This window comes from Serinus canaria, chromosome 22, assembly GCF_022539315.1.
Source record: "Serinus canaria isolate serCan28SL12 chromosome 22, serCan2020, whole genome shotgun sequence".
Taxonomy (NCBI): domain Eukaryota; kingdom Metazoa; phylum Chordata; class Aves; order Passeriformes; family Fringillidae; genus Serinus; species Serinus canaria.
The window spans coordinates 3,445,339-3,470,160 of NC_066335.1; the positions used below are offsets into that span (position 1 = coordinate 3,445,339).

General features: G+C 51.7%; 1 protein-coding gene across 10 annotated transcripts; it reads right to left on the minus strand.

Moving 5' to 3' along the window:
• Positions 1 to 1,105: 1,105 nt before the first annotated feature.
• ENTPD4 (ectonucleoside triphosphate diphosphohydrolase 4) lies at positions 1,106 to 23,149 on the minus strand. 10 transcript variants are annotated; one of them, XM_050983064.1, is made up of 13 exons: positions 23,055 to 23,149; positions 21,923 to 22,028; positions 21,020 to 21,205; positions 19,602 to 19,807; positions 18,264 to 18,414; positions 16,023 to 16,126; positions 15,078 to 15,137; positions 12,882 to 13,012; positions 9,963 to 10,120; positions 7,870 to 8,163; positions 5,584 to 5,669; positions 3,622 to 3,783; positions 1,106 to 2,132 (listed from the first exon to the last, which is right to left on the minus strand). In XM_050983064.1, the coding sequence occupies exons 2-13, from the start codon at positions 21,928 to 21,930 to the stop codon at positions 1,765 to 1,767; spliced, it is 1,914 nt and encodes a 637-aa protein (XP_050839021.1). In that variant the 5' UTR covers positions 21,931 to 22,028; positions 23,055 to 23,149; the 3' UTR covers positions 1,106 to 1,764. The 10 variants fall into 10 exon arrangements, with proteins under 10 accessions (XP_050839021.1, XP_050839019.1, XP_050839020.1 ...); XM_050983062.1 differs by having other exon boundaries at positions 7,870 to 8,202; XM_050983063.1 differs by having other exon boundaries at positions 7,870 to 8,202; positions 21,923 to 22,022; positions 23,055 to 23,124.
• Positions 23,150 to 24,822: the final 1,673 nt, after the last annotated feature.

Here is a 24,822-nt window from a genome sequence, read left to right on the forward strand (position 1 = left end):
CCGGAGCCGCCCCCCCCGCCGGGATCGCTCCTTTGGGGTGCTCAGAGCACGGAGATCCCAAAGGGGGGATGGGATCCAGGGGCTTTGGGATCGCTCCCTGTCCCCAGAGCAGCCCGGGAGGAAAATGGGGCTGGGCTGGGAATTCCAGGCTGGGGATCCCAAAGATCCCAAAGGAATCCCCCCAGGGCTGGCACGGGAAATCCCTTTGGGATTTCTCCTCCTGGTGGAGCCACGGAAAGATCTGGGGGGATAATCTGGGTTAATCTGGGGTTAATCTGGGTTTATTTGGGTTAATTTCGGTTAATTTGGGGTTTATTTCTCCCTCGGGAGAGGGCACCGAGTTCTGCCTCCCCTGGCTGAGCCCACGCTGCAAATCCTTGGGATCCCTGGGATGTGGGATCTGCAGGATTTGGGATCCCTGGGACGTGGGATCTCTAGAAGGTGGGATCTGGGATCTCCAGGATGGGGAATCTCTGGGAAGTGGGATCTCTGGTATTTGGGATCTCTGGTATTTGGGATCTCTGGGATTTGGGATCTCTGGGATTTGGGATCCCTGGGATCTCTGGGATTTGGGGTCTCTGGGATTTGGGATCCCTGGGATCTCTGGGATCTCTGGGATTTTGGGTCTCTGGGATTTGGAATCCCTGGGATCTCTGGGATTTCTGGGATTTTGGGTCTCTGGAATTTGGAATCCCTGGGATCTCTGGGATCTCTGGGATTTTGGGTCTCTGGAATTTGGAATCCCTGTGATCTCTGGGATCTCTGGGATTTGGGGTCTCTGGGATTTGGGATCCCTGGGATCTGGGTGGGATGAAGGAAGAAAACAGACAAAGCAAGAGGAGCCCCCAGAATCCCAAATCCCGAATCCTTCCCAGCAGAATCCCATGTGGGACGAGCTGGGTGTGAAACCCCACCCAGGACTCCCCAAAATAATTTCAATTATCCAGATTTTTACATTCATTATGATAAAAAATGTCTCCAATTCTCCAGTATTAAAACCATCCCATTTTCCTGCATTTTCCAACCTTTTGGAAGTTTTCCAGCTGGAGAATCAACAAATAAATGAAGAAAGAAATGAAGGAATAAACCAGCCACAGCCCAGAGGTTCATAGAAATCCCACCTTTAATCATGGACAATTCGACTTTCAAGTAAAACCAACAAGTTTTAAATAAAATATAAATTACCAGAGGACTTGGAAAGACCCTGGGCAGGTTCTCCTCTGCTTTTCCAGTTCTCTGCACATTCCTGGAGCTTCTGGGAGGTCTCTCCAGGGTGATGGAACAGAAATTTGGGATCAGAAGCAGCGACTGGGAGGGTGAAAAGGAGAAATCCTTTCCCTTTTCCAAGGAGAAACAGGAGGGAGCAGGAGTGATGGAAGCAGTTTGTGATGGAAGCACAGCGTTGGGTGTGAGGGATTTTCCTTCTCCATCCCAGAAGGGAAAATCACAGAAAATATCCCAAAAGGGTTTTTTTTTAATTTTTTTTCCTGCTTTTGGAACTTTTGAGACTCCAAAGCGAGGGCAGGGATGGAATCCAGCAAAGGAAAACCCAAGCTCATTCTGGGATTCCAGCCTCTCCCAAAGGTGGGAACTCAACTCCTCCTCTCCTGCCCACCCCCAAGTGCAACATTCCCAACAAAAACTCATTTTTTATTTTTGGAATTTTTCCTCATTCTGGGATTCCAGCCTCTCCCAAAGGTGGGAACTCAACTCCTTCTCTCCTGCCCACCCCCAAGTGCAACATTCCCAGCAAAAACTCATTTTTTATTTTTGGCATTTTTCCCTCACCACCCCATTCCCCTGGAATTCCCAACTCCAAAAAAAGGGGGCAAAAAAAGGAGGAACCCTGAGGCAAAAATGGCTTTTTTCTGTGTGAGTGTGAGGATGGATCCTGCAGCTGGGAGCCCTAGGCCGGGATTTTGGGGGGTTTCTGGGGGGGGAGCCCCTCCTGCAGCCACAGGGGAGGGGAGGGGGCGGCGGGCGGGCGGTGGAAGCGGCGCAGGCGCAGCAGGTACAGCAGGATGGAGAGCAGCACCACCAGGAAGCAGGCCAGGAACAGCAAGGGATTGTAGACGAAGGAGAAGCTCCTCCAGCGAGAGTGAATCCCACGGAAATTCTCCTGCTGGATGTCCCTGGAAAAGGGCAGGGGGACAATGGGCACAGCTTAGAGGCAAATGGCTCTGCCAGCCTGGTGGGGATCAGAGCTCACTGCGGGGAATGGGCTCTAAAAACCATAAACTGAGGCTCTGAAAAGCACAAATTCCCATCCCAAATTCCCCTCCCAAAGGCTTTTCCCAGATTTTTGAGAGGATGTCCCTGGATAAGAGCAGGGGGACAGCAGCCACACTTTGGAGGCAAAATTCCACTTCCAGCTGGCTCAGGGCAGGAATCTGGGCCTGTTTTGGGGACCAGGCTCTAAAAAGCTCAAGCTGAGGCTCTAAAAAGCACAAGTTCCCATCCCAAAATTCCCCTCCCAAAGGCTTTTCCCAGATTTTTTGAGGATGTCCCCAGAAAAGAGCAGAAGGACAATGGGCACGACTTAGAGGCAAAGTTCTGCTGCCAGCCTGGTGGGAATCAGAGCTCACTGGGGGGAATGAGCTCTAAAAACCATAAACTGAGGCTCTAAAACTCACAAGTTCCCATCCTAAAATTCCCTTCCCAAAGGTTTTTCCCAGATTTTTAGAGGATGTCTCTGGAAAAGAGCAGAAATGCTCTGGAGGCAAAATTCCACTTCTAGCTGGGCTCAGGGAGGAATCTGAGTCCATTTTGAGGAACAGGATGTAAAAAATGCAAGTTGAGGCTCTAAAAAGCACAAATTCCCATCCCAAAATTCCCCTCCCAAAGGATTTTCTGAGTTTTTTGAGAGGATGTCCCCGGAAAAGAGCAGAGGGACAATGGGCATGACTTAGAGGCAAAGTTCTGCTGCCAGCCTGGTGGGGATCAGAGCTCATTGGGGGGAATAAGGAAAAAACCACAAGTTGAGGTTCTAAAAACCACAAGTTGAGGTTCTAAAAACTACAAATTCCCATCCCAAAATTCCCCTCCCAAAGGTTTTTCCCAGATTTTTGAGAGGAAAAGAGCAGAGGGACAATGGGCAGGACTTAGAGGCAAAGTTCCACTGCCAGCTGGGCTCAGGGCAGGAATCTGATCCTGTTTTGGGGACCAGGCTCTAAAAAGCACAAGTTCCCATCCCAAAATTCCCCTCCCAAAGGATTTTCTGAGTTTTTTTTGAGGATGTCCCCGGAAAAGAGCAGAGGGACAATGGGCACAACTTAGAGGCAAAGTTCTGCTGCCAGCCTGGTGGGAATCAGAGCTCGTTGGGTGGAATAAGCTCTAGAAACGCCAAGCTGAGGCTCTAAAAGTCACAAATTCCCATCCCAAATTCCCCTCCCAAAGGCTTTTCCCAGATTTTTAGAGGATGTCCCTGGATAAGAGCAGAAGGACAATGGACACACATTAGAGGCAGAATTCCACTGCCAGCTGGCTCAGGGCAGGAATCCGATCCCGTTTTGGGGACGAGGCTCCAAGAACCCCAATCGGAGGGACCTCCATTCCCCCCAGCCCCGTTCCCAGGGCGGTTCCCGGGTACCTGAGGGGCAGGAAGTTCCCATTCCCGGGTACCTGAGGGGCAGGAAGCGGGTGCGGTACAGGATGGCCCCCAGCGTCCACTGCACCTCCTTGTCGTAGACCTGCAGCGCCGTCCGCAGGCTGCCGTAGCTCTCCGGGAAGGAAAAGCCCCGGTGGAAAACCTCGAACATCCAGGCGGACTTAAAGCACTGGAACCTGCAGGGGGAGAGCAGGGGGTCAGCCAGGGGGAATGGGGTCAGCCAGGGGAATGGGGTCAGGGAAAGTGGAGTCAGCCAGGGGAATGGGGTCAGGGACAGTGGGGTCAGCCAGGGGATGTGGGGTCAGGGAGGTGTGGGGTCAGCCAGGGCATGTGGGGTCAGCCAGGGCATGTGGGGTCAGCCAGGGGAATGGGGTCAGCCAGGGCATGTGGGGTCAGGGACAGTGGGGTCAGCCAGGGGAATGGGGTCAGGGACAGTGGGGTCAGCCAGGGGAATGGGGTCAGCCAGGAAATGTGGGGTCAGGGCATGTGGGGTCAGCCAGGGAAATGGGGTCAGCCAGGAAATGTGGGGTCAGCCAGGGGAATGGGGTCAGGGACAGTGGGGTCAGGGACAGTGGGGTCAGGGACAGTGGGGTCAGCCAGGGGAATGGGGTCAGCCAGGGGATGTGGGGTCAGCCAGGAGAATGGGGTCAGGGACAGTGGGGTCAGGGACAGTGGGGTCAGCCAGGAAATGTGGGGTCAGGGAGGTGTGGGGTCAGCCAGGGACAGTGGGGTCAGCCAGGGGAATGGGGTCAGCCAGGAGATGTGGGGTCAGGGACAGTGGGGTCAGCCAGGGGAAGTGGGGCTAGCCAGGGGGAATGTGGGGTCAGAGAGGTGTGGGGTCAGACAGGGGGAATAGGGTCAGGGAAATGTGGGGTCAGGGAGGTGTGGGGTCAGCCAGGAAATCTGGGGTCAGGGACAGTGGGGTCAGGCAGGAAATGTGGGGTCAGCCAGGAGAAATAGGGTCAAGGAAATGTGGGGTCAGGGAGATGCGGGGTCAGCCATGAGAAATGGGGTCAGGGAGGTATGGGGTCAGGAACAGTGGGGTCAGCCAGGAAATGTGGGATCAGTCAAGGACAGTGGGATCAGGCAGGAACAGTGTGGTCAGGGACAGTGGGGTTAGCCAGGAAAAATGGGATCAGGGATAATAGGATCAGGCAGGAAATGTGGGGTCAGCCAGGAAACATGGGATCAGGAACAGTGGGATCAACAGGAAATGTGGGATCAGGGACAATGAGATCAGGCAGGAAAAGGGAGATCAGGCAGGAAAAGGGGGATCAGGCAGGAACAGTGGGATCAGGAACACTGGGATCCGTGGAGAACAGGATAAGCTCAGCTCAGCAATTGCAGGGCAGAATTAAACATGGAATTCTCAGCTTTTCCAGGTTTTTTTCCCACTTCCAGTGATCCCACGACATGGAAAGGCCCTGGCAGTTCAGGGTGGGATCAGCCAGGGTTAAGCCCAGCTCAGCACTCCAGCGCCCAGGGGACACAATTAAATCTGGAATTCTCAGCTTTTCCAAGGGATCTTTTCACAATTTTCAGGTCTTTCCCAAGTTTTTTTTTTTCCCACTTTCAGTGATTCCATGAAATGGAAAGGCCTTGGGAGTTCTGGGTGGGATCAGTCAGGAATAGTGGGATCAGCCAATAGTGGGACCTGGAACACTGGGATCAGCCAGGGAGAATGGGATAAACTCAGCTCAGCATTCCAGCAATTGCAGGGCAGAATTAAACATGGAATTCTCAGCTTTTCCAGGTTTTTTTCCCACTTCCAGTGATCCCACGACATGGAAAGGCCCTGGCAGCTCTGGGTGGGATCAGCCAGGGTTAAGCCCAGCTCAGCATTCCAGCTTTTCCAAGAGATCTTTTCCCAATCCTCAGGCCTCTCCCAAGTTTTCCCCAGTTCCCGTGATGCCCCAGAGGGCCAGGCCCTGGCAGGAGGAAGCTCCAGGCCAGCCCCGAGCCCCGAGCCCGCTCACTTGAGCCGGTGCAGGTCGGCGTGGGGCGCGTAGAGGCCGCGCTCGAAGCGTTCCCGCAGCACCGACCAGCGCGTGGCACAGTAATCCTGCAGGGAAGCAGAAAAACGGGAAAAAGGGAATGATCCCGGCGCTCCTCCTGCCTGCAGGAGGAAAATCCCGCCAGGAAAAATCCATCTGGAACACCAAAAACCAGAAAGGAAGGGCGGCTTGCACTGCCAGGGAGGAAAAGGCCGAATTTCGTGGGAATATTTGGATCCACGCTTGGAATTTGGGGTGGAATGAATGTTAAAATCTTGGGATTTGGGGAGGAATTAATGTTCAGCTCTCTGGGAATATCCAGGATCCCAAATTTTGTGGGAATATTTGGATCCACATTTGGAATTTGGGGTGGAATTTATGTTCAACTCTCTAGGAATAACCAGGATCCCAAATTTCATGGGAATATTTTGATCCATGCTTGGAATTTGGGATGGAATTAAAGTTCAACTCTTTGGGAATATCCAAAGAAAAATCCAGATTTCATGGGAATATTTTGATCCACAGTTGGAATTTGGGGTAGAATTAATGTTAAACTCTGGGAATATCCAGCAAGGCAAATCCCAAATTTTCTGGGAATATTTTGACCTCCACTTGGAATTTGGGGTAGAATTAAAGTTCAACTATCTGGGAATATCCAGTAAGGAAAACCCCAAATTTTGTGGGAATATTTTGATCTCCACTTGGAATTTGGGGTGGAATTAAAGTTCAACTCTCTGGGAATATCCAGTAAGGAAAATCCCAAAATTTATGGGAATATTTTGATTCCACTTGGAATTTGGGGTGGAATTAATGTTCAACTCTCTGGGAACATCCAGTCAGGCAAATCCCGAATTTCATGGGAATTTTTGGATCCACACAAAGAGATTTGCTGCAGGACTCGGGGAACAAAACCCTTGAGGATGTTCTAAATTAGGAAGGGATCCCTTTTTTCACCTGTGAGGCTTCAGTGAATTTGGGAATTTGGGATCTCTTAGGGAAGAGATTTGCTGCAGGACTTTGGGAATAAAACCCTGGAGGATGTTCTAAATCAGGAATGGATCCCTTTTCTTTCACCTGTGCAGCTCTGGTGGATTTAGGGATTGGGGATCTCTTAAGGCAATGTTTTTCTGCAGGACTTTGGGAATAAAATCCTTATGGAGAGCTGTTCTAAACTAGGAATTGATCCCCATTTTTTCACCTGTGCAGCTCCAGTGAATTTATAAATTTAGGCTGTCTTAAGGCAAGGTTTTTCTGCAGGACTTTGGGAACAAAATCCTTAATGGAGACATGTTCTAAATTAGGAATTGATCCCCATTTTTCACCTGTGCAGCTCCAGTGAATTTATGAATGTGGGATCTTTTAAAGCAATGTTTTCTTCATGACTTTGGGAAACAAATCCTTGAGGATGTTCTAAATTAGGAATGGATCCCTTTTTTCACCTGTGCAGCTCCAGTGAATTTAGGAATTTGGGATCTCTTAAGGCAACGTTTTCCTGCAGGACTTGGGGAACAAAACCCTTGTGGAGAAATGACTTAAATGAAGGAATGGATCCCTTTTTTCACCTGTGAAGCTTCAGGGAATTTAGGGATTTAGGATCTCTTAAGGCAATGCCTTTTGTTTCAGGACTTTGGGAACAAAATCCTTATGGAGAAATGACTTCAATGAAGGAATGGATCCCTTTTTTCACCTGTGCAGCTCCAGTGAATTTAGGGGTTTGGGATCTCTTAAGGCAACGTTTTCCTGCAGGACTTGGGGAACAAAGCCCTTGTGGAGAGATGTTCTAAACTAGGAATTTATCCCCATTTTTTCACCTGTGAAACTTTAGTGAAATTATGAATTTAGGATCTCTTAAGGCAACGTCTTCCTGCAGGACTTGGGGAACAAAGCCCTTATGGAGAGCTGTTCTAAATTAGGAATTTATCCCCATTTCCCCACCTGTGCAGCTTTAGTGAATTTAGGAATGTGGGATTTCTTAAGGCAGTGTTTTCCTGCAGGACTTTGGGAACAAAACCCTTGTGGAGAGATGTTCTAAATTAGGAATGGATCCCTGTTCTTTCACCTGCGCAGCTCCAGTGAATTTAGGGGTTTGGGATCTCTTAAGGCAACGTTTTCCTGCAGGACTTTGGGAACAAAACCCTTAGTGAATTTAGGGGTTTGGGATCTCTTAAGGCAAGGTTTTCCTGCAGGACTCGGGGACCACAGCCCTTGTGGGGAGCTGTTCTACACTGGGCACGGCTCCCTTTCCCCACCTGTGCAGCTCTGGCGAACCTGGCGGCGCTGTAGTCGCCGCCCATGCGCAGCACGTCCTCGGTGCAGTAGTAGAACTCGGAGAAGCCGTAGAACTCGCTGCTCTGCAGCTGCAGGGGCGGCTGCCGCACGCCGTTCAGGGAGCTGCCGGTGCCGTTGGTTCGGTTCAGCAGCGGCCGCAGCCGCTCCCGGCACAGCTGGAAGTCGCCGGTGCCGCGCAGGTGCAGCCGCAGCCCCCGGAGCCGCAGCTCGTCCGGAGCGTCCCGCGGCAGGCACGGGTCCGGGAGAGGGGCCTGCGGGCTGAGCCCGGCCTGCCTGTGCGAGATCAGCAAGGCCCGGCTCAGCAAGGCCCGGCTCAGCAAGGCCCGGCTCAGCAAGGCCTGCCTGCGCGAGATCAGCAAGGCCTGCCTGCGCGAGATCAGCAAGGCTCGGCTCAGCAAGGCCCGGCTCAGCAAGGCCCGCCTGCGCGAGCTCAGCAAGGCCTGCCTGCGCGAGATCAGCAAGGCCCGGCTCAGCAAGGCCCGGCTCAGCAAAGCCTGGCTCAGCCTGGCCTGGCTGGGGGAGATCAGCAAGGCCCAGCTGGGGGAAAGAGATCAGCTAGGCCTGGCTCAGCTAGGCCCAGCTCAGCAAGGCCCAGCTCAGCCTGGCCCGCCTGCGCGAGATCAGCAAGGCCCAGCTCAGCAAGGTGCGGCTCAGCAAAGTCCGGCTCAGCAAGGCCCGGCTCAGCAAGGCCCGGCTCAGCCTGGCCTGCCTGTGGGAGATCAGCAAGGCCAAGCTCAGCAAGGCCTGGCTCAGCAAGGCCTAGCTCAGCAAGGCCTGGCTCAGCAAGGCCTGGCTCAGCAAGGCCTGCCTGTGGGAGATCAGCAAGGCCAAGCTCAGCAAGGCCTGCCTGGGAGACAGAGATCAGTCAGACCCAGCTCAGCAAGGCCCAGCTCAGCCCAGTCTGCCTGGGGGAGAGAGATCAGCCAGGCCTGGCTCAGCAAGGCCCAGCTCAGCCCACCCAGCAACCTGGGGGACAAAGAGAGCTCAGCAAGGCCCAGCTTAAATTTCCACTTTTCCAGCTGACCCCATTACTCCAATCCCTGAGCAGGAATCCCTCTCCACTTCCCAGTTTTCCCTTCCCACACCAGACGTGCTGGGATCTCCACACAACATCCAGCATCATTCCCAGGAGCTCCACCTCAGGCTGCTCCAAGCTGACCTTGGGCACTGCCAGGGATGGAGCAGCCACAGCTCCTCTGGGAATTCCATCCCAGCCCTCACCACCCTCATATTGGGAATTCCTTCCATAAATCCAACCTAAATTCCCACTTTTTCAGCTGACTCCCACTCTTCCCCTCTTCCCAGATTTTCCTTTCCCACACAACATCCAGCATCATTCCCACCTTTCCAGGACCACCTCCCACCCCCCCAGGCTGCTCCAAGCTGGTCCTCCTAGGGCTGGAGCAGCCACAGCTCCTCTGGGAATTCCATCCCAGCCATCACCACGCTCATATTGGGAATTCCTTCCCGAAATCCAACCTAAATTTCAGTTTGACCCCATTACTCCAATCCCTGAGCAGGAATCCCTCTCCACTTCCCAGTTCCTCCCTTCCCACACCAGACGTGCTGGGATCTCCACACAGCATCCAGCATCATTCCCAGGAGCTCCACCTCAGGCTGCTCCAAGCTGACCTTGGGCACTGCCAGGGATGGAGCAGCCACAGCTCCTCTGGGAATTCCATCCCAGCCATCACCACTCTCATACTGGGAATTCCTTAATTAAATCCAGTCTCTTCCCATCACACACTGGAAGTGCCGTGATCTCTCCACACAACATCCAGCATCATTCCCATCTTTCCAAGAGCACCTCCCACCACCCCAGGCTGCTCCAAGCCGTCGCTCCCAGGGCTGGAGCAGCCACAGCTCCTCTGGGAATTCCATCCCAGCCCTCACCTCCATAAATCCAACCTAAATTCCCACTTTTTCAGCTGACTCCAACTCCTCCCCTCTTCCCAGATCTTCCCTTCCCACACAACATCCAGCATCATTCCCACCCTTCCAGGAGCACCTCCCACCCCCCCAGGCTGCTCCCAGAGCTGGAGCAGCCCCCCCGCTCCCGGAATTCCCGGTACCTGTTCCTGCTGGACAGGAGGCTCTCCTCGTACCTCCTGCGCGCGGCGTTGCCGCCGAAGCCCAGGAAGGTGGCCACGTACAGGCGGTACACGTGCTCCGTCTGGTGCGCGTCGCAGCCCAGGTTCACCTCGGCCAGCAGGCTCTTGGCCACCTCCTCCTGCGCGGCAAAACCGGGATCACTGCCCGGCCCTGATCCCAACGAGAACTTCTGGGATGCCTTGGACACCTCTAGTTTCAATCATTTCTTTAGAGCTTTTCTGTCTGTGCTCCCTGCATCCTGACCCAGCAAAATCAGGGATCACTGGGATGGCCCTGGTCCCAAAATGAATTTTTTGGGATGTCTTGGACACCTCTAGTTTCACCCATCTCTTCAGAGCTTTCCTCTCCTGTCTGTGCTCCCTGCACTCTGGGTAAAGGATGATCCCATGGGATGGTGGAGGTGATCTGGTTGGAAAAGACCTTGAAGAACATCAATCCAACAGCATGATCAGGGATCACTGGGATGATTCTGATCCAAAAATGGATTTTTTGGGATGTCTTGAACACCTTTAAGTTCACCCCTCGCCCAACTCTTTCATGCTTTCCTCTCCTGTCTGTGCTCCCTGCACTCTGGATAAAGGATATTCCCATGGGATCATAGAGGTGATCTGGTTGGAAAAGGTCTTGAAGATTATCAATCCAACAGCAAAATCAGGAATCACTGGGATGGCCCTGGTCCCAAAATGAATTTTTGGGATGTCTTGGACACCTCTAGTTTCAATCATCTCTTTAGAGCTTTCCTGTCTGTGCTCCCTGCACTCTGGGTAAAGGATGATCCCATGGGATGGTGGAGGTGATCTGGTTGGAAAAGATCTTGAAGATCTTGAAGAACATCAATCCAACAGCAAAATCAGGGATCACTGGGATGGTTCTGATCTGAAAATTAATTTTTTTTGATGTCTTGGACACCTTTAATTTCACCCATCTCTTTCATGCTTTCCTCTCCTGTCTGTGCTCCCTGCACTCTGGATAAAGGATGATCCCATGGGATCGTGGAGGAAAAGGTCTTAAAGATCATCAATCCAACAGCAAAACTAGGAATCACTGGGATGGCCCTGGTCCCAAAATGAATTTTTGGGATGTCTTGGACACCTCTAATTTCACCCAACTCTTTCATGCTTTCCTCTCCTGTCTGTGCTCCCTGCACTCTGGATAAAGGATATTCCCATGGGATCAAGGAGCTCTGATTGGAAAAGATCTTGAAGATCATCAATCCAACAGCAAAATCAGGAATTGCTGGGATGGCCCTGATCCCAAAATGAATTTTTTGGGATGTCTTGGACACCTTAAATTTCACCCATCCCTTTAGTGCTTTCCTGTCTGTGCTCCCTGCATCCTGACCCAGCAAAATCAGGGATCACTGGGATGATTCCAATCCCAAAATGAATTTTTTGGGATGTCTTGGACACCTCAAATATCCCCCATCTCTTCCACATCGTGGAAATGTTCTGCTTGGGAATGATCTTGAAGATCTTGAAGACCATCAACCCAACAGTCCTGAAGAGCCACATCCACGATTTTTGGATATTCCCAGGATATCTGGATGTTCCCACAGCATCATGGAAGTGTTCTGGTTGGGAAAGACCTTGAAGATCATCACTCCAGGAATCCCAAAGAGCCACACCTGCAGACTTTGGATATTCCCAGGAATGAGAACCCCACCCTGCTCTGGGCAGCATTCCCATTGCTTTCCAGCCCTTTACAATCCAGACATTCCAGGAGTTCTCCTCAGGGATCATCATCTCCCACATTATTTGGAAAACCCAAGATTATTTCAGAGGGAGAGGCAAACTGAGGGATTTTCCTTGGGAATCATCATCTCTCCCATATTTTTTGTTAAAAAGACCAGGATTGCTTCATAGGGAGAGAAAAAAAAAAAAAGGGATTTTCCTTGGGAACGATCAGCTCTCCCATTTTATTTGGAAAATCCAAGATTATTTCATAGGGAGAGCAAAATAAAAGAGCTTTCCTTGGGAATGATCACTTCCCACATCATTTTGGAAAAGATCTCTTCACAGGGACAGCAAAATCTTGGGATTTCAGATCCCTGGCCTTGCAAAGCCCAGGAATTGCTTCTGTGGAGCCAGGAATTTTCTTCTCCCATGGAAAAATGTGGATTGTGGCTGCTGAATTCAGTGCTCCACTTCCCCCCTCCCACTCTTGATTCCCAGGACAGATTCCATGACCAAAATTCCCATTTTAAATCCATTTCTGCTCAGACAAAACCACCCCACAGGCAGGAATTTTCATCCCTGTTTTCCCAGCTGATTTTTGACTGGATCTGCTCTGGAGCTGAATGTTCAGATTTTAACAATTCCAAATCATTTCTTACACCCTCTGTTAATTAAAACAGAGGAATGAGGGAGTTAATTAGGGAACCATCATTCCACAGGATTTAAAACCTCCATTTATCCATGGTTAGAACAGAGCCAAAGGTGGGGATTTGATGCTGTTCTTCCTTTAGATAATTCTCAATTTATTTCATGGGAAGTTCAGCTTGGAAAATTCAGGAATTGCCCCAGAACTCAGTGGAATTGCAGCAATTTATGTTCCATTCTGTGACATTCATAACTGCTAATTCCATTTCTCCCAAAAATTAAAGGAAAAAGTCATTTTTATGGAAGGCTCTTTGTAGGAACCACCAGGAATTTTGGGGTTTTAAAGCCCCAGGATGCAAATTTTGGAAGGCAAGGGATTTAAAATTGTCCAGAAAGATTAAAAATGAAGGACTCATGCGAGATTTGAGTGATGGGAATGAAAAAAACCAAACTTTTTTTGGGAATGGGATGGGATGGAGGATTCCAAAGGACGGGAAAGAGAGGAAAAGGAGAGGGAATTCCTGGGTGATGAGCTGGAGGGGGAGGCAAGGCAAGGCTTACACTTGGGGGCACCTCGTAGGCGATCTGCGTGGAGACCCCGCCCATGTCCAGGATCCCCACGGTTCTCTTGCGGAACACGGGATCGTGGTGCTCGCTGCCAGGGACCTGCACCTCCACCACGGCCTCATCCTCTGGGAAAACATGGAAAAATCCATGGGAAAATGGGAAAAATCCATGGGCACTGGGAAACACATCCATGGGAAAAATCCATGGGAAAATGGGAAAAATCACTGGGCTCACTGCCAGGGACCTGCATCTCCACCACGGCCTCATCCTCTGGAAAACATGGAAAAATCCATGGGAAAATGGGAAAAATCCCTGTGCTCGCTGCCAGGGACCTGCACCTCCACCACGGCCTCATCCTCTGGGAAAACATGGAAAAATCCATGGGAAAATGGGAAAAATCACTGGGCTCGCTGCCAGGGACCTGCATCTCCACCACGGCCTCATCCTCTGGAAAACATGGAAAAATCCATGGGAAAATGGGAAAAATCACTGGCATAGAGGAAAAAATCCATGGGAAATGAGGGAAAATCCCTGTACTCTCTGCCTGGGACCAGCACCTCCAACACAGCTTCATCCTCTAGGAAACACAGGGAAAAATAAATGGGAAATGGGAAAAATCCATGGGAAAATGGGAAAAATCCATGGAAATACATTAAATCCCTGTGCTCACTGCCAGGGACCTGCACCTCCCACCACGGCCTTGTCCTCTGGGAAAACATGGGAAAGATGAGAAAATCAGGGGGATACTGGGAAAAACCAGTGGGAAAATGGGGAAAAACCTCTGTGCTCGCTGCCTGGGAGCTGCAGCTCCATCCTCTGGGAAAACATGGGAAAAATCAATGGGAAAAAGGGGAAGAATCAGTGGGGAACTGGGAAGAACAAATGGGATACAGGGAAAACTCCTGGGGATGCAGCCAGGGAGGGCCCAGAGCAGCGGCTGCTGGGGCTGGTAAAGGTTCAGCTGGGAGTGGAGCCAACCCAACCCAACCCCTGCAGCAGCTGCCAACATCTGGCTAGAACTGCCTCCCAACATCTGGCACTGCACCCCAACATCTGGCTGGAACTGCATCCCAACATCTGGCACTGCACCCCAACATCTGGCTGGAACTACCTCCCAACATCTGGAACCACCTCCCAACATCTGGCTGGAACTGCCTCCCAACATCTGGAACCACCTCCCAACATCTGGCTGGAACTGCCTCCCAACATCTGGAACGGCGCCCCAACATCTGGCTGGAGTTGCACCCCAACATCTGGAACTGCATCTGAACATCTGGCTGGAACTGCCTCCCAACATCTGGCTGGAACTGCCTCCCAACATCTGGAACTGCCTCCCAACATCTGGCTGGAACTGCAGCCCAACATCTGGAACTGCACCCCAACATCTGGAACTGCACCCCAACATCTGGCTGGAGTTGCACCCCAACATCTGGAACTGCACCCCAACATCTGGCTGGAGTTGCACCCCAACATCTGGACCGGCGCCCCAACATCTGGCTGGAGTTGCACCCCAACATCTGGAACTGCATCCCAACATCTGGCTGGAACTGCCGCCCAACATCTGGCTGGAACTGCCTCCCAACATCTGGAACTGCATCTCAATGTCTGGCTGGAACTGCATCCCAACATCTGGAACTGCATCCCAACATCTGGCTGGAACTGCCGCCCAACATCTGGCTGGAACGCCCAACATCGGCTGCCCAACTGGGAAGCCCCAACATGCTGGAACTGCCTCCCAACATCTGGAACTGCCCCAACATCTGGACTGCCCAACATCTGGAACGCACCCCAACATCTGGAACTGCACCCCAACATCGGGCTGGAGTTGCACCCCAACATCTGGAACTACCTCCCAACATCTGGCTGGAACTGCATCCCAACATCTGGAACTGCCTCCCAACATCTGGCTGGAACTGCAGCCCAACATCTGGAACTGCACCCCAACATCTGGAACTGAACCCCAACATCTGGCTGGAGTTGCACCCCAACATCTGGAACTACCTCCCAACATCTGGCTGGAACTGCCTCCCAACATCTGGCACTGCACCCCAACATCTGGCTGGAATGGCAGCCCAACATCTGGAACTGCATCTCAACATCTGGAACGGCACCCCAACATCTGGCTGGAGCTGCAGCCCAACATCTGGCTGGCCCCTCAGCCCTGCAGCCCCGCCCCCCCCTGGCGCTCACCATCGTCCGTGTGCTCGAACCTCCCAAGGACGAAGTTGATCCCGATCCAGGCGTAGACTCCTGCAGGTGGAGAAAGGCAGCTCTGGAATGCCAGGACAGTCAGGAATGGCTGCACTGTGACTTGAGAGCAGACTGAAACATTGCAGCCATTCCTTTTCCCTGGGTCAGTTCAGCTCTGGGATTGCTCCCTTCTATTTTATAGAACTGTAGAAGTTGAACATTCCTGGGAAATCATCGATTCCATCAGGAATTCCTGCTGATTTTCTCCTCTCCCAGGTCAATGCCATGACAAAATTCCTGGCTGAGTGAATTACAGACACTCTGATGTGTAAAATTCAGGAGAGAACGGAAGGAAATGTAATTTTAAAGGGATTTCAGGGCTCTGGTGATCACCAAAATATCTCTGCTTTCCAAATTGTCTCATCCTGCAAAGTTCCTTCCCTCAGGAATGCTGGGATTTATCCTTCCCCTCCCTCTTCAGGAAATGGATCCAGGGCCATTAAATCTTCAGGGATAATCAGCAAAGATTTGGCCAATCAGGATTTGAAAAAGCAACAAAAACACCCCAAATCTTCCCTTGGAAATCCCAAATATTTTCCAGATTCAATTCCAGTTAATTTTCAGGGTAATCAGCAGAGATTTGGCCCATCAGGGGGCCAGAGGCACAAAGGATCATTCCAGAGGCACACAGGAACATTCCAGAGGCACACAGAAACATTCCAGAGAACACAGGAACATTCCAGAGGCACACAGGAACATTCCAGAGGCACACAGGAACATTCCAGAGGCACACAGGAACATTCCAGAGGCACACAGGAATATTCCTCTCCTGAGGAACAAAGGCTCTCAGGAAAAGCAGGATTTGGAAAACCAATTAAAAACCACCCCAAATCTTCCCTTGGGAATCCCAAATATTTCCCAGACACTTTCCCAAGGCCCACCTACCTTCCTGCTTCCCAGAAATCACCTCAGCGTGGGAGTCAGAGAAGAGGAAATCGAAGTGCACAGGGATGTCCGTGAGCAGATCCTCCAGGATGGCTTTCTGCTGGCTGCAAAATTCCACCAACAAAGGCTTCAAACCCATCTGCAACAGGGAAACCTGGAGCTGCTTTTCCAGGCTGGAATTTCCCTTATCACCGCCCCCTCTGGAGTGCAGCGGAAGCACCAGTGCACGGAGAGGAAATCATGGAGGAATTCCATGTTTCTCCCAGTACCTGGATGGATTTTCATCACCATGGGTTTCCTGTTGCTGTCCTGTGGAAAATCCTCTCCCTCCTGCCCCATTCCAGACTTAAACTCCTGCAAACCAATCCCAAAAACCCCTGGAGCTGTTTCACCCTCACAACATGGAAATTTCCCTTATCCAGCCCCTCTGGAGTGCAGGAAGCACAGTCAGGAGAGGAAATCATGGAGGAATTCCACATTTCTCCCAGTAGCTTCTTTAACTTTCATCACCACGGGTTTCCTACTGCTGTCCCAAGGACCCTCTCCCTCCTGCCCCATTCCAGACTCAAATCCTCTGCAAACCAACCCCAAAGAAACCTGGAGTGCAGGAAGCACAGTCAGGAGTGGAAATCATGGAGGAATTCCCACGTGGAGCTGACTTTTCCCAGTTCCTGCATTGATTCTCATCCTGTCCCATGGACCCTCTCGCTCCTGCCCATTCCAGACTCAAACTCCTGCAAACCAACCCCAAAACCCCTGGAGCTGTTCCACCCTCACAACAGGGAGATATCCTTTATCCAGCCCCTCTGGAGTGCAGGAAGCACAGTCAGGAGAGGAAATCATGGAGGAATTCCATGTTTCTCCCAGCACCTGGATGGATTTTATCACAATGAGTTCCTACTGTCCCATGGAATATCCTCTCCCTCTGCCCCATTCCAGATTGAAATCCTGCAGACCAATCCAAAGAAACCTGGAGCAGTCCATGCTGGAAATATCCTTATCCAGCCCCTTGAGTGCAGGAAGCACAGTCAGGAGAGGAATCATGGAGGAATTCCCGTGGAGCTGACTTTCCAGTACCGCATTGATTCTCATGTCCATGGATCCTCTCCCTCCTGCCCCATTCCAGACTCAAATCCCCTGCAAACCAACCCCAAAGAAACCTGGAGCTGTTCCAGGCTGGAAATTTCCCTTATCCAGCCCCTCTGGAGTGCAGGAAGCAGAGTCAGGAGAGGAAATCATGGAGGAATTCCATGTTTCTCCCAGTACCTGGATGGATTTTCATCACCATGGGTTTCCTGTTGCTGTCCTGTGGAAAATCCTCTCCCTCCTGCCCCATTCCAGACTTAAACTCCTGCAAACCAATCCCAAAAACCCCTGGAGCTGTTTCACCCTCACAACATGGAAATTTCCTTTATGCAGCCCCTCTGGAGTGCAGGAAGCACAGTCAGGAGAGGAAATCATGGAGAAATTCCACATTTCTCCCAGTAGCTTCTTTAACTTTCATCACCACGGGTTTCCTACTGCTGTCCCAAGGACCCTCTCCCTCCTGCCCCATTCCAGACTCAAATCCTCTGCAAACCAACCCCAAAGAAACCTGGAGTGCAGGAAGCACAGTCAGGAGTGGAAATCATGGAGGAATTCCCACGTGGAGCTGACTTTTCCCAGTTCCTGCATTGATTCTCATCCTGTCCCATGGACCCTCTCGCTCCTTCCCCATTCCAGACTCAAACTCCTGCAAACCAACCCCAAAACCCCCTGGAGCTGTTCCACCCTCACAACAGGGAGATATCCTTTATCCAGCCCCTCTGGAGTGCAGGAAGCAGAGTCAGGAGAGGAAATCATGGAGGAATTCCATGTTTCTCCCAGCACCTGGATGGATTTTTATCACAATGAGTTTCCTACTGTCCCATGGAATATCCTCTCCCTCCTGCCCCATTCCAGACTGAAACTCCGGCAGACCAATCCCAAAGAAACCTGGAGCAGTTCCATGCTGGAAATTTCCCTTATCCAGCCCCTTTGAAGTGCAGGAAGCACAGTCAGGAGAGGAAATCATGGAGGAATTCCCACATGGAGCTGACTTTTCCCAGTACCTGCATTGATTCTCATCCTGTCCCATGGACCCTCTCCCTCCTGCCCCATTCCAGACTCAAATCCCCTGCAAACCACTCCCAAAGAAACCTGGAGCTGTTCCAGGCTGGAGACACCCTTCCCCAGCCCCTGGGGCTCAGCAGCAGGGCTCACCTCTGGGGCAGGATCCTCATGCCCGCCGTGCACAGGATGTAGAGCGGCGTCTCGCGGTGCTTGGAGCGCGGCACGTGCCGGGCGGCGAAGCTGAGCAGGGGCGCGATGTAATCGCTGACCTGCTCGGGAGAGCTGGCAAACTCCGAGATCCCTGGAACACAGGGAGGGCAGCAGGGCAGTGCAGCACTGCCTGGGAACCCTGAGCACGGGCTGGCGCTGAGGGGGCCCTGCTGGAGGCAGGGATGCTGGATCTGACTCCGTGCACACAGCAGGATGGTCGGTATTTCATGATATTGTCATGGCTGGTATTGGCTTATCATATAGACCATATATTGCATTGTATTGTATTGTATTGTATTGTATATTATATTGTATTATATTGTATTGCATTGTATATTATATTGTATTATATTGTATTGCATTGCATTGTATTGTATTATATTGCATATATTATATTGCATTATATTACATTATATTACATTGCATATTACATTATATTGTATTATATTATATTGTATTGCATTGCATTATATTATACAGTACTGCATTATATTGCATTATATTGCATTGCATTATATTGCATTGCATTATATTATATTGCATCATATTATATTGTATTATATTATACTAGATTATATTATACTATATTATATTATATTATAATTATATTATATTATATTATATTATATTATATTATATTATATTATATGATATTATATTATATTATATTATATTATATTATATTATATTATATTATATTATATTATATTATATTATCATGCATTATGTTGTTATACTACTAAAGAATAGTATACTATTCATATATTATATGATCTATATAGTATACTATATATATCACATAATAATATAATGACATAATGATATAATATATAATGTATAAAATATACATAATATCATATCATATCATATATAAATTTTGTAGAATAGAATAGAATAGAATAGAATAGAATAGAATAGAATAGAATAGAATAGAATAGAAATGGTATCCGATTCATACTATATACTATATAAATCCTGGATAAATTCCATGTTTCTCCCAGTCCCTGGTTTGATTTTCATCACCACGGGTTTCCTGGAGCTGTCCCTCATCTGCTGCATGTCCAGCAGCTCCTGGGGACAGCACCTGCCTTATCCATGGACAAACCTCTCCCTCCTGCCGTTTTCAAACTTTAACCTCCACAAAACCCCCTGCAAACCAACCCCAAAGAAACCTGGAGCTGTTCCATGCTGGAAATATCCTTTATCCAGCCCCTCTGGAGTGCAGAACGCAGAGTTAGGAGAGGAAACGAGGGAGGAATTCCATGTTGGTGCCAGTACCTGGTTTGATTTTCATCACCACGGGTTTCCTGGAGCTGTCCCTCATCTGCTGGATGTCCAGCAGGTCCTTGGGGTTGCCGTTGTGCCGGGGCCAGCAGTAGACAAAGACGCGGGAGCCGCTGCTGCCGCAGTCCACCACGATGCCGTAGCTCAGGTTGGGGTTCCCGGTGTCCGTGGCCTCTGTGTCTGTCACCCTGGCCAGGTACCTGGGGAAAATGGGAATTGCTGCAGCTCCTTCAGTGTCAGGACCCAGGACATTGCTCTGGCTGCCCTGGGGGACTCCAGACCCTGGCAGGGGCTCAGAGACCTTGGCACGGAGTCAAACACACCTGGGCCTTTGGTTTTAGCCATGGAAACAATTCCCAACTTTGTGTGAGGAGTTACAGACCACAGGGGTTTGAGTAGAATGGCAGTGAATTTGTCACAGGGTGAAAATGTAGAATTTTGGGGGTTTTAGAATGGGGGTTCCCTCCATTCCCGTGGATTCCCTCCCCTCTCACCTGTGGAATTTCCCATCCTGGGCACGGTGCTTGCTGCGGATCAGGAGCAGAGCAGCACTTTCTCTCTCCCCTTTCCCTGTTTTACATGGAATCCTCTCCCTCTCACCTCTGGAATCTCCCATCCCAGGCTTGGTACTTCCCGTGGATCAGGAGCAGAGCAGCATTTCCCCTTTCCCTATTTCCCATAGAATTCCCTCCCTCTCACCTCTGGAATCTCCCCTCCCGGGTGCGGCTTCCCGCAGAGCAGCAGCAGCGAGCAGATCAGCATTTCCCCATTCCCTGTTACTCCCATTCCCATGGAATTCCCTCCCTCTCACCTCTGGAATCTCCCCTGGCGGTGCCTGCCCCGCAGCAGCAGCAGCGAGCAGAGCAGCATTTCCCCATTTCCTATTCCCCATTCCCCAGTCCCAGGGATTCTCTCACCTCTGGAATCTCCCCTGGCGGTGCCTGCCCCGCAGCAGCAGCAGCGAGCAGAGCAGCATTTCCCCATTCCCTCCATTCCCAAGGATTCTCTCACCTCTGGAATCTCCCCTGGCGGTGCCTGCCCCGCAGCAGCAGCAGCGAGCAGAGCATTTCCCCATTTCCTATTCCCCATTCCCTCCATTCCCATGGAATTCCCTCCCTCTCACCTCTGGAATCTCCCCTGGCGGTGCCTGCCCCGCAGCAGCAGCAGCGAGCAGAGCAGCATTTCCCCATTCCCCGGGATTCTCTCACCTCTGGAATCTCCCCTGGCGGTGCCTGCCCCGCAGCAGCAGCAGCGAGCAGAGCAGCATTTCCCCATTCCCCATTCCCAGGGATTCTCTCACCTCTGGAATCTCCCCTGGCGGTGCCTGCCCCGCAGCAGCAGCAGCGAGCAGAGCATTTCCCCATTTCCTATTCCCCATTCCCTCCATTCCCATGGAATTCCCTCCCTCTCACCTCTGGAATCTCCCCTGGCGGTGCCTGCCCCGCAGCAGCAGCAGCGAGCAGAGCAGCAGCGCCGCCGCAGCCGCGGCCGCCGCCAGGAGCAGCAGCTGCCGCAGGGACGCGTTCAGGACGCGGGGACAGCCCACGGGAGAGAGGCTGAAGTGCCACGAGGCCGGGAGCAGGCAGGAGATGCTGATCCTGGAATGCCGAGGGAGAAAAGAGAGCGTTGAGGGATGGATTTGGGGCTGAACGCAGGAAAAATTCCTGCCTGGAGGGTGGGGAGGGGCTGGGATGGAATTCCCACTCCTGCCCCACCCCTGGGAGTGGGGCTGAGGAGGACGGAAGGATCCCATGGGATTTGCTGGGTTTGGGGCTGGAGCTCCTTTTATCTCCTGGCTTTCTTTCAAAGTGTCAGGAAAATGAGAGCCAGGAGGGAGGGAAAAGCCTGGCTTGGGATTCAGGGAATGGAAATCTGGGGATGATCCTGGAGAAACCTGGGACCTCAGGGCAGTTCCCCAGGGCCTGAAGGGGCTCCAGGAGAGCTGGAGAGAGACCTGGGACATGGGATGGAGGGACACAGGGAATGGCTCCCACTGCCCCAGGGCAGGGCTGGATGGGAGATCGGGAAGGAATTGCTGGCTGGGATGGAATTCCCAGGGAGCTGTGGCTGCCCCTGCACCCCTGAAGTGCCCAAGGCCAGGCTGGAGCCCCTGGGACAGAGGGAGGTGTCCCTGTCATGGCAGGGGGGGGATGATCCTTAAGGCCCCTTCCAACCCAACCCAACCCACTCCAGGGTTTTGCTGTGGATTGAGAGGACTCAGGACACCATTCCCATGCTGGAATTCCTGATTAGGTTCCCTGTCCTTCCCTCCAAAGCCTTTCCAGTTACTCCCACAGCTCCTCTGGGATCCTCACCTGCCCATTTTGGGATGGGGCAGCAGCAGGAGCTGTGCAGCCTCAGCCGGTGACCTCGGAGGGACCAGGAACACCCGAGCTGCCCTGGGCCATCCCTGCCCTGCTCCTGAGGGAAAACCCAGGCAGCTGATTCCCTGTCAGCACAGGGAGATCCCTGAGGAAACACCCTTCCCTTCCCTTCCCTTCCCTTCCCTTCCCTTCCCTTCCCTTCCCTTCCCTTCCCTTCCCTTCCCTTCCCTTCCCTTCCCTTCCCTTCCCTTCCCTTCCCTTCCCTTCCCTTCCCTTCCCTTCCCTTCCCTTCCCTTCCCTTCCCTTCCCTTCCCTCTGGGATGTGGGGCCACCCCGGGTAAGGAGTGCAGGAATCCAAAGGATCAGGAATCCAGAGGGGATGGAAGCACCGAATCCCCCCGGGCACGGTGGGGAGGAGCCGGGGCCACCCCCGGATCCCGGCAGCGCCCCAGGCCCGGCTGGAGCAGCCCCGGAGAGCGGCAGGGCCGGGCTGGGAGCTCGATGGGATTCCAGGTGCTGTGTGAGGCCCTTCCCCCAAAGCATCCCGGGGTTCTGGGACCCCTGCCGGGATCGAGCACCAGCAGAACTCCGAAAGAGCCAAGGAAATGCTGGAACTGCAGCCCGGGGACGCAGCCGGGGCTGTCCCTCCTTCCCCGGCCCGAGGGGATCCCGCCCCAGGGCGCGGGGCCGGGGGGGACAGAGAACAGCGGGGTGGGATGGAGAGATGGGGATGGGGGAAAAACGGGATGGGGGAACGGGATGGGGGAACGGGATGGGGGAACGGGATGGGGGAACGGGATGCAGGCAAGGACTGGGACGGGACAGGGACGGGACGCGGAGCGGAACGAGCTGGTCCAGCTCCCCGCGGCCGCCACCATCCCGCAGGGCCCGGCCGGCTCCCCCCGAGCCCCGCGGCCCCCCGGCCATCCCGGTCCCGATCCCATTCCGTATCCCGGTCTCGTTCGCATTCCCGATCCCATTCCCACTCCTAATCCCGGTCCCATTCCCGATCCCGGTCTCGTTCCCATTCCCATTCCGTATCACATTCCCGGTCCCGGTCTCATTCCCGGTCCCGATCCCATTCCCGGGGTTTCCCTCTCCCTCTCTCCCCCCCCAATTTCACCTCCCGGGCCGCCCCATGGCAACCGGCCCCACGCCACTTCCGGGTGCGCCGCCGGACGTGACGCAGAGCGCGCTGACGTCACGGCGGGGACGAGAAGGGATTCCCCGGGGGCGTGGCCATGGTCTGGGGGGCGTGGCCTTGGCCTGGGGGCGTGGCCATGGCCTGGGGGCGTGGCCAGGAGGAGCCGGGAGCGCAGCCGCTAAAACCGACCCAAAATCGCGAGAAAAACGACAGAAATAGGAATTTGTGGTATAAATATGACAGAATTGAGAAATATTTACAATTCGTAGCTATAACTGTGTCAATATTTTGAAATATACAAAATTCATAGGTAAAAATGTGTCAATATTTTGAAATATATTACATTTATAGCCACACATGTGTTACTATTTTGAAATATATAAAATTTATACTTAGAAATGTGTCAATATTTTGAAATATATTAAATTTATAGCGATCAAAGTTTCAATGTTTTGAAATAAACTTATGCGTGTGTCAATATTTTGGAATAAATTCAATTTATGGCTATCACTATGTAAATATTTTGAATTATATTATTATATATATCCAATGGTTGTAGCAGCTGTAATAAATATCTCAATATTTAAGATCTAAAGAATAAATACATTAATTTTATTTTATAAAAAACAACAAGGGAGGGGAGGAAATTCCATAGGGAAAAGAGGAATTCTCCTGCGTTTTGCCACTGAGCGGCAGCAGCGCCTGCTCCCGCTCCAGGAGAAATGGAAAAGTTTCTCCTGGCCTGGATGAGGTGGAAATAATGGGAATAAAATCGGGGATTTGCAGGGAAAGTGGAATCCATCCCGGGAGGGGCTGGAGAGGAGGGAAGGGAAAGAGGGAGGGGGAAAAGGAATAAGGAAAAGAAAAGGGGAAAAAGGAAAAGAAAAGGAAATAAGGAAAAGAGAAAGGAAAAAGGGAAGAGCATAAGGAAAAGGAAAGGGGAACGGAAAGTTTGAAAAAGAGACGGGAAAGGAGAATGGAATAAGGAAAGGAAAAGGGAAGGGGAAAAGGAGAAGAAAAAAAAGGGGGACAGGAAAGGAAAGGAAAGGAAAGGAAAAGGAAAGGAAAGGAAAGGAAAGGCAGGAAAAGGAAGAAAGGAAAGGAAAGGAAAGCGGAAAGGAAAGGAAAGGAAAGGAAAGGAAAGGAAAGGAAAGGTGTGAAAAGAGATAAGGGGAATGGAATAAAGAAAGGAAAAAGGTAAAACGAAGTAAGGGAAGGGGAACGGGCACATAAAGGGAACGATGGTGGGAGCGATGAATCAGGAACACCCCGGGCTGAAAGAGGTAATCAGAAGGAAAGGAGAAAGGAAAGTTGAAATAAGTAGGGAAAGGAATAAGGAAAAGAAAAGGGAAGGGGAAAGGAAAAAGAGAAGGAAAAGGGAAAGAAATAAGGAAAGGGAAAAGGAAAGTTGAAAATAGAAGGGAAAGGGGAAAGGAATAAGGAAAAGTAAAGGAAAAAGAGAAGGGAAAAGGAAAGGGGAGCGGAATAAGGACAGGAGAAATAAAAGGAGAAGGAATGAGGGGAAAGGCAGGGAAAGGGAAGGGATGGAGAGGAGCAGGGCGAGGCTCCTCAGCCCCCAGCGGCGCTGCCGGGCCGGGAGCGGAGCGCGGCCGGGGCCGTTCGGGGTTTGCCGGGACCGGAGCCGTTCGGGGTTCGGGGTTTGCCGGGGAACGGAGGACGTTTCGGGGTTTGCCACCGAGGAGAACAGCGCGGGACCCGGACAGCAGACGTTCGGGGTTCGGCGACA